Raw genomic sequence first — 9,182 nt, forward strand, 5'->3', positions numbered from 1 at the left:
CTGCTTATGTTCTTCTGTTTAAGGCCAGGAAGCTGGGCAGCGCTTTGCAAAAGGCACTAGCAAGAATCCTGCCCTCCTTCCTCTGGGATTATGACCCACTGACTTAGGAGCAGCAGTTGCTCAAGGGTGGGGCTTAGTGGTATTAAGAGCTGGAGACAGATCCAGGTTTGCTGCCAGCTTCACAAGCTTAGGCAGGGCTGCGATTCTTAGGACTTTAGTTTCTGCATTTGTAAAACAAAGAGCCAGCAAGTTTGAGGCACCACGTGCTCCCTGGCAGGGCTGTACAACAGCAGCACAGTGCTGGTACTTGTCTAGGAAAGGCAGGAAGAGCACGTTGCGCCGCACGCTGGGTCTCATGGGTCACCCCTTTGTTGCAGGAAGAGATGTCGGGAGAAAGCGTGGTGAGCTCAACAGTGCCAGCAGCTGCCACCCGCACCACCTCTTTCAAAGGGTCCAGTCCCAGTTCCAAGTATGTGAAGCTGAACGTAGGCGGCGCTCTCTACTACACTACAATGCAGACCCTGACCAAACAGGACACTATGCTCAAAGCTATGTTCAGTGGCCGCATGGAGGTTCTCACCGACAGTGAAGGTAAAGACAACTGTTCGCGTTGCTGACAGCCATGTGTGTCATCTTATCTAGGGATAACAGAACTTAGTTTGCCACAAGCATTAGGAAGTGGATGCATCATAGACTCAGAGAAATCTGGCTAATTTTGACTGTGGCTAACAGTCTGTACCTCTGAGAAAAGACACAAAACCGGCTTCATAGAAAGTTGCAACTTTCCCTTTCTCCCCGTTATTCAGAGGACAGTAAAGTCCCAAGGTCCTAGTCAAGGACCATTGTTCCAACTTCTAATCTTTTTTAAAAGCCTACTCTTAAGTACTTCAGTTCTATGGAAAAGTGCTATGTTGTGGCTAGAACGGGTTAAGAGTCAGAATTTGCTTTTTTAGTTCAATTCCCAAACATTAATTGACGTGTCTAATTTCTTCTCCTTTACTATGAGGCTAAAAAAACTTACCTGTTGAAGGCTGTGAACCTTGGTATGGGTAAATCCCTTCTGAGATCCTTGGATGAAAGGGTGCTGTCAGGGGAAGACAAGTATTTCGGGCAGAGGGCCACTACTGAGTTTTGGCAAGCCTCAAGGGCCACATGACGGGCAGCCAGGGACAGATCAATATTAATTTTCTAAATTTTTAGGGGCCCCGCGGGTCAGATAGAATGGCCTGGTGGGCTGCATTTTGCCCACCCCTGTGTAACTTCATCTTGCTTGCAAGAGTATTTATTTCTGGATTCTAGAAAACAAACCAGGGAAGCAGTAGGACGTGGCATTCGGCTTACTGACAGCAGTGTGCTTACTAACTCATGTAGACCAGAGCAGCCAAGCAAAAACCTGCAATTAATCTGTAGAACAGCTAGTGAAGGAGTCTCTCTCTCTCTCTTTAGGTGGGTTTGATTATAGAGAATCTGGAATGTGCATAATTGTGCTTTTTCAAAAGACTGTGCTTCAAACTGACTTACTTTCTTCTGAAATATACCTACACCAACGTTACTAAAGCTTGTTTCGTTTTTTTTATTAGATGTACTAATTAATTTAGGCTGCGAAGTTTGTTGTTAGCTGTTCAGAATATAAGGCCCCATCTTATATCAGCCTTCCCAAATTTAGGAGTATCACTGTTTGCCATTCCAAAAACAGGTTTCTATTTGGGTGTTGCAATTTTGCACACACACTGGCCACATCTACACAAGATGGTGACTCTGCGGTAGCTCGTTACTATTGTGCAGTAGCATTGCATGGCACGAAGTAATGAGGTCCTGCGCAGTCAGCATCACTTAAAAGCCATTCAGTGATGCTACTGCATAGTAACTCCGGTTACCATGCAATCATGTAGTACTTGTGTCTGCAATCTCATGTAGATGTGGCCTCTGTCTGCTTTCTTGTTTGCATGTTTAGACTGATGGTCCTTATCCATAGTTTATTAGCGGACTGATCTTAGGAGCTTTCAACCGCCATTCCGCTGGTGAATATATTTATGTTTGAACATGTCATTTCAACTGGTCCAAAGCCTAGTACCCCTTGGCCAGAAGATTTCAACCTGGGTTTTCAGTGCAAAGACTTTTTGCATTTAGAGCTGGTGAGAAATAAGGAGTAGTTCTGACAGAGCCCTCACAACATTCTCCTGTGAGAGGTGGTGGTGAATTCATGGATAACTTGTGAGAGGGGCAATATCATTTAATTTAGACATTTCTATTTTAGGTAGAGTGCTTACCTCTACGCAGCCAGGGAAACAAGTTTCAGTTTTTATATAGAGCTTTTGTAAGTTTTCAGGTATTGAGTAGAATGAATGCTAAAAGATGTTGCCTGGCCCTAAATAATCGGATGTCTCTGGAGTGGGACATGGTGGGAGTTTAATGGTACAGAACATTGCTCAGAAGCTTTAGGATAGGGACTGAGGAATTCCCTTTCCCATAGGGAACACAGAGGAATCGTATGTGAGTAGGTAGGCTATAACTGTCCAAATTAGCTACAATTATTGGAAAGTCTCATGGAAGTTTACTTACCATGGGGCTGTTATTACCATTCCTCTGAGAGACTCTATGGAGCAACACAGCTGCCAACACCACAGCGGAGCTCTGATTCAGTACGGATTGTACGGAAAGAATGCCACCTACTCAACCACTTACTTTCACTTAGGAGACAACACAGTACTGCAACGTACCAAGCACGGTACAGCAATCTAGTCGTTCTGCAGCAGTGGTGAGGATTTCAGCAGTAACAAGTGTAATGCTGCACTGAAAGAACCAATATAGTAGCAGCGTTTGGCACTTCCATCTTGCTGTGCAAATGCTATTTCCCCAGGTCCCTCAGAGAGAACGCCTTACCTGTATTACAGATGAAGAAACATACCCAGAAACTAAGTTTCTTGCCACAGGGCAGAGTGATGTGAATAACACTTGGGGCTTGATTTAAATAGCCGCTCGCACTGCTCACTTGCTGATAAATGGTGTCAGACGCATGGTCTCAGTGCAGAATGCTAATACCGTGTGTCCTTAGAATATGGACTTGGCTTTTCTGTGAAGGGACACATTCACTTTCCTATCAGGGAAGGAGTTGAAATCGATATCGTTAAGAGGAGCATAAAGATGACTTGAAGCGTACCAAGTTTTGGCTGTAAGATTTGTGAATCTCAGTCCTGTTGTGAAAATGCCTCATTTGCTAGCCAGCGCTCGTGTTTTACCGGGACCTTAACACTACTTATTTTATATTTCATGCTGCAGTGGTTCATACTTTTATCTTCCACTCCCTGGAATTTCTTGGGAGTGTATTTGGAAATCGGGACAATAGCAACAGAGCTATAAAGGAAGGCACTCTTATCTGAAAGCTTTCGAAATATTTGTATTCGGTCACACCCAAACTGGTACAAATAAGAAGCGTTTCCAGGAAGAGCAGTTTAACTTGAAGAACATGGAAAGAACGAGGGAACTTATTTAAACAAGCTGCGGCATCTTTCACATGGAAAATCCTCCTATTTCTTTGGCTCCAATTGCCATCACTTAGGCTCTTCCCTTACCTAAATAGAAATATACTTCTCAGCCCACAGGAGAAACTGCCCCCATTCTCTGGCTGTGCTTGGCAGGTGCCTCCATTTAGTTGGCAGGTTTGGTTGCAACCTTCACAAATCTGCATCTTACTGCTGTGGCAGGATAGAAGAAAGGCTCTTTGTGGGAGCATGCTGTCTCCTCCCAGAGCTCTCCAATGAGATTAGTTAGTCCCCGTGTGTGTGTGTCCCCAGCCTTCTGCACAGCATTTGAGAGGAAATGTCTAGCCTCATCTACTTTAAGAAGGAGCACTCCAGGTCTCTTGCCTTCAATGCTGCAGTGCTATTTTACTTGTTCAGCCTTGGCCAGAAGGTGCAGCTTGCTTTGGTTTCAGTATTTGGGTGCCATTTTCGTAGAGCAGATTAAATTCTCATCTTTCTCAACAGTCTAGCATATCTTTATTATACCATCTGGGGATATTAAGCCCCACAGGCATTTTTGTATTACAGTGATTAAAACTCAGCTGTGAAATCTGCTTTTCCAGTTCTGCCTGGGTCAGACCGAGTGGCAGCTGGCACCCTTCTTATGGCTTAGTCATTGCCTTTAGGCTGTGTGTTGAGGCTAGCTGGACGGAGCAGAAGCTCTTGTGAAGTCACTCCAATGGGGTTGCTAACTATCTCTGAGCTTTCTCTGTATTTGGCACTGGAAACTCTCTCTCACCCTCCCTACCACTGCCTGGGGGCATTGGGAAGTTAGCACTCCTGCTGTGGTTTTTCCTCCCAGCAGCCTGGAGAAGTTGGCTTACCCAGTCCACAGGAGGCATCACAGTCAGCTGGGAACTGAGGCGGCTTGGGATCCTAGCCCTATGCTCAGGACATGCCCCTTTTCCATCCCTAGATGCTTGTGTTACCAGCTGTTTAGCCCATTGTAGCTCTGGGCTTTGGGTAGATGAGACCTTTGTTTACTGCCTGTTTTATGCTCTCTTCCCCCTTTCGGTGACATAGCGCCACTTGGGGTATCTCTGCACGAGACAAAGATCCTCACTTCTGCTGCAGCCAGATATTGCGTGTATTGTTGTCTTGGAGCACTGCCATCTACACTACATGTTCTTTCATCCCTTCATTGGTTTGCGACAGGTCTACATTTCCATCCTGGCTCCTTGCAGCCCCTATGGACCCAGACCCTGACCCCAGCCTTACATCTACATTAATAGGTGTGGAGGAAAAACGCATGGAAGAGTCCTGCTGGAGTCTTACTAATTAGCTGAACAGCAGGCAAAGCTTATGCTGCACCCAAAGCATTACCCAAATAAATCGGGGTTTACTTGTAATTCCACTCATTCAAAACATCCGGTGTGCATTTTCCCTGCTTTCCCTTATTTGTCCAAAATATGAATCCTTTCCCACAAGTATTTCCTTAGTGCATTCCTGAGTCCAAGCCCATAAAAGGCTTTTTTGGTAGTTTATGGAAACTTGAGCCTCCAGATTGCATAGCACCTTTCAGTGTTCATTTGGTCCGGTTCAGGAGAGGCCTGGGTATTAGACGTGAAACACTGACACACTGTTCACAGATTTACACAAGGAAAAACACTCTGGTTCTTGCTGGAACTTCTTCTCATCTCCATTAGTACTCCTGGCAAATACTGCTACAAAGCGTTCTTGTCAGCATGAGATTGCCTTTCCTATGGGAATTTTAGAAACAGGCTGCTGGTAGTTAGTTCAGTGCTGCTCTTCTGGTTCAATGCTGGTTGGAAGGAATGACATTGGAATGGGGGTGAAAGGGATACAGCCCCAAATCTGGAGCGTCTGCTAGTTGGTTTTCTCCTTCCTCTTCAGCCTTCATACATGGGGGAGGGGTTCATTTCAACCCACATCTTCCCTTGCTGCTGTTAAAAGTAAAGCTAGGGCAGCAGTCAAGCAGTCCCCCAAGTGTCTGGGGATGGGGTAGGCAAAGCACTTCTTCAGCATCCAGACGTGGGGCAAGAAACGCATGTTAGTCTGTGTTGTGGGAGGGGGAGTCTGTTGCAGAACAACACACAGCTCCAGTTGGCTTAACCATTCATCAGTGCTCCTGAACCAGGGAAGCTGTAGGCCACCGGAAACCTGGGTCTAGGAGCTGTGATGGGGCACCAGGAGTTCAGATTCCCAGGTTTCTTTTCCCATGTCCATTCTTGACCAGCCATAGCTTCCACAGGCTCCGTCCAGCTGGCAAGTCTTCTCTTCTGCCCCATTCAAGTATCTTCTCAGCCGCAACCGTACAAAGTTGTCCTGGTAGCTGTTTCTGTGGGAGGTGCCATGCTGGGTGGGCAGGGGAGTAGGCGAACAGCTCCGCAAATGGAGGCAGGATTCCAGGGGAAGGAATGTGTGGATACCACAGAAGAAACAGATCCCAGCTGCTTGGTTTGAGGCGAGCAGCTACTGATGTTGTCACTATTTCAGTTTTAGCCATTCACTTGTGGCTGGGGAGCTGAAGGAAACAAAATGAGCTTCCTGCCTCCCCCCACACACACACACTTAAAGGAGTGTGGAAGATGCAGACAGAGCAGATTCCCTGTGCAAGTGCAGCCTGCTGCTGGGCTGGTTGCCAGCTCGGGCAGAGAGCTGGGATTCTGGAGTCAGTCACCCGGCAGCCTCCAGTGCAAGCCCCATATGAGACCCTCCTGTCCGTCATGCTGCAGCACATTGTGCCTACATCCTGGCCAGCTGGCTCCTCGGGCCAAGGAGGGTGAGGGATTTTGCCAAGTTTTCCCTTCCTCCTCTCCAGCTGTGCCCCACTTTGTCCCTTCCCAGGCTGGATTCTGATCGACCGCTGCGGGAAGCACTTTGGAACCATCTTAAACTATCTGCGTGATGGAGCCGTGCCGCTTCCCGAGAGCCGCAGAGAGATTGAAGAGCTGCTGGCTGAGGCCAAGTACTACCTGGTCCAGGGTTTGGTGGATGAGTGCCAGGCCGCCCTGCAGGTAGGTGTCAGCCTCCTTACTATGGGGCTAGTGAGGAGTCCTGGCATCAGCCCCAGCTGCTTGAAGGTTCAGTCTCCTCCGCTTGTTCCATCAGGCCCCCTTCCTACGTGGGTGGTGCTGAGGGAAACTGGCTGCTCGCTTGGGACCGTTAATGCTTCCAAGTCCTTGTTCCAACCCTCTGACTGAGCTTGTCCACATGGCAGGGTGCTACTTTGCTGTATAGTACATAGCTCATCTCCCATGTGCAAAGGTTTCTGGGCTTTGTTATCGCTGCATCACTTTTCCACATAGCGCTGGGTCCTCAGAAGGTATTTCCATGCTAGGAAATAATGTATTGATCCTGGCAGGCTGAAAGAGAAAGCACATGGAGGAGGGAGCAGTGGAAGGGGAGGCGGATGGTGGTATCCTCTCTCAGGAGTGGTTGCTATTTTGAGCTTATGGCATTGAAGTGTTGTAGCGGCAGACTGGATACAGGAGGAGAGAAATATACAGTCTGTGCTCTGTAGGTGGGTGAGGAGCATTGAGGGACATTTAAAATGCTCAGATGTGAGCTGAGCAGAACCCCTCTGTCTTGTGTACATGAAGGAAATGCCACTGGCTTGCATCCTCCCCATATGGAGGAGCCCTGAGCAGACCCACCAACTACCAGTTACGTCTCTTGACGGCACCACCCTCTTTCCATAACGGAAACCCAGCATAAGCTAACAGCTGCTCCCACTCTTCTCCAGCTCCCGACTGGGTGTGCGCAGGCCGACTGGTCACAGGGCTGGGTTTCTGGCCCTGCTCCAGGGTATTCACGATCCCTCATTGTCTTCTCCGTGTCTTGCATGAAGAGGCCTGGCTTCCAGCCTTCTGTCACCTGCATCTCTAGCATCATCCAGAGCAGAAGATGGTGGCATAATAAGATTTATATTGTGTGGCTGCATGTCTCAACTGCAGGGTGACTCTGTTAAATGCAGAGCAGACAAGCCCTCCCAACCCTCCCTGCAGCAGTTATACTGCGGAAAAAGAAAATGTCAGCAGGCTAGAAAAACTCCCATAAATGAAAGAGGAGTCATGACACATGACCCCAGAAGCCAGCGCCTTAGGCACAGGTAGATAGAACCCATGAATTAATGTGGTTCTGGGCATAGGGCCCAGTTTCCCAAAGACACCACAGCAGTCTCTCTTACGGCTCCTCCCCTCAGTGGGCAGGGTTGAGATGGGAAGCAGCAGGTAGTGCCCCCATACCCTGTCGTGTCTGCGGAGAGGCAGGCCACTGCCAAGCTCCAGGAGATGACGAGCCACTGCTCTGGCTAACAGCAGGTGTCAGGATGGAGGAAGGCCCTGACATCAGTTTCCTCTCATTGCTGGCTTTGTCTCAGCAGAACAAAGACGCGTACGAGCCCTTCTGCAAGGTGCCAGTCATCACATCTTCCAAGGAAGAGCAGAAACTCATAGCAACGTCTAATAAGGTAAGGAGGCATGGGCTGGGCCACATCCCTGCGGTGGGAGGTGCGGGGGGGGCTCTCCCTCACCATTGCCAGGCACTCTCTGGAGCACAGTAGTTTAATTCCACAGTGATACGTGCTCAGCTTGAGCGCTCCACGTGAATCAGAGATCAGATGCAACGAAGCTAGGTCTAAACAAAATACAGGGAACGCAGAGGGCAGGCTGACGTAAGGGTTCCGTAACGGGATATTTCAGAGCCTTTCATCTGCTTTACCAGCCCAGGCTGGGAGGGGCTGACACTTACCTCAGATAGAATGAGTTGGCAGCTCCAGTTTCTAGTAGCTGATCGCTACGCTGCTCCCGGCAGAGACGGAAAGGACAAAGGGCAGCAGAGAATGAATTCTGACCTGGTCCTCCCAGCAGGGAAGCCCTCTCCAGGCCTGATAAGAGATGCCTGTTGGGAAAGCTCTTGCTGTTCCTATCCTGGGGATGAACAGAAACCTGCTGGAAGGGTTGTTACTCCAGCATCTTGTCACAGCAGTGAACTTACCTCACAGCACGCACATCTTTTTCTGAGTAAACCCCCAGCTGTACTGTAACTAGCCAGTTAAAAATTGCTCTAACCAGCTTTCTCTCTGCAGCCAGCAGTGAAGTTGCTGTATAACAGAAGTAACAACAAATATTCCTACACCAGGTAAAGTCTCCTGACTTCAACTGTACCAACCATTTCCACTGGGATTTTTAAAAAATGTGTAAAATCAGATTCACGGAGCAGCAGTTGCTTTCCCTTTGCTCAGAGCCAGCCAACAGTATTGTTAATGGGCAGTGACTGCTTTTTCCTCCCCACGTACTTCATGGATTCACTGTTAACTAGCTTAAAAGGGAGTGACCTTTCCCCAGTTAAAAGCTACTGACAACATATAGTTTAATTGGGAACCAGCTGCCTCTAGTTCACACTGGTGTTGACTTGTGTCCTCCATAGACCATTCACCGCCGTCATGAGACCTGGCAGAGCCCTTTGACCCCTGGCTAGCTGCCAACATACTTCTGAGCGAGGCAGTTTTATAACAGCTGATAAAACAGTCGGGTTGGGGTCTTGTCTTTGTCCATATTGGACTCGCATCATGTGTCATGGTCACAGCCCAGCAGATGCTCAGCTTGAGCTGAAAAAACATTTTAGTTAGGGTGATGGCTTTTTATACATAGGTACGGTGTCCTTTAGCAATATTACGCAGAACCCCTGAAGGCCAGC

At 48.2% G+C, this 9,182-nt stretch overlaps 1 protein-coding gene across 1 annotated transcript in view; it reads left to right on the forward strand.

Annotated features, from left to right (window-relative positions):
• Positions 1 to 375: 375 nt before the first annotated feature.
• The window catches only part of KCTD10 (potassium channel tetramerization domain containing 10), an 11,904-nt gene continuing 3,097 nt past the window's right edge, over positions 376 to 9,182 (forward strand). Inside the window, exons 1-4 of the mRNA XM_025198457.1 lie at positions 376 to 591; positions 6,330 to 6,499; positions 7,867 to 7,953; positions 8,572 to 8,624. Of these exons, the coding sequence (XP_025054242.1) occupies positions 384 to 591; positions 6,330 to 6,499; positions 7,867 to 7,953; positions 8,572 to 8,624 (518 nt within the window). The 5' untranslated portion in view covers positions 376 to 383. The remainder of the gene's footprint in view (positions 592 to 6,329; positions 6,500 to 7,866; positions 7,954 to 8,571; positions 8,625 to 9,182) is intronic.

This window comes from Alligator sinensis, unplaced genomic scaffold (genome assembly GCF_000455745.1).
Source record: "Alligator sinensis unplaced genomic scaffold, ASM45574v1 scaffold628_2, whole genome shotgun sequence".
NCBI lineage: Eukaryota > Metazoa > Chordata > Crocodylia > Alligatoridae > Alligator > Alligator sinensis.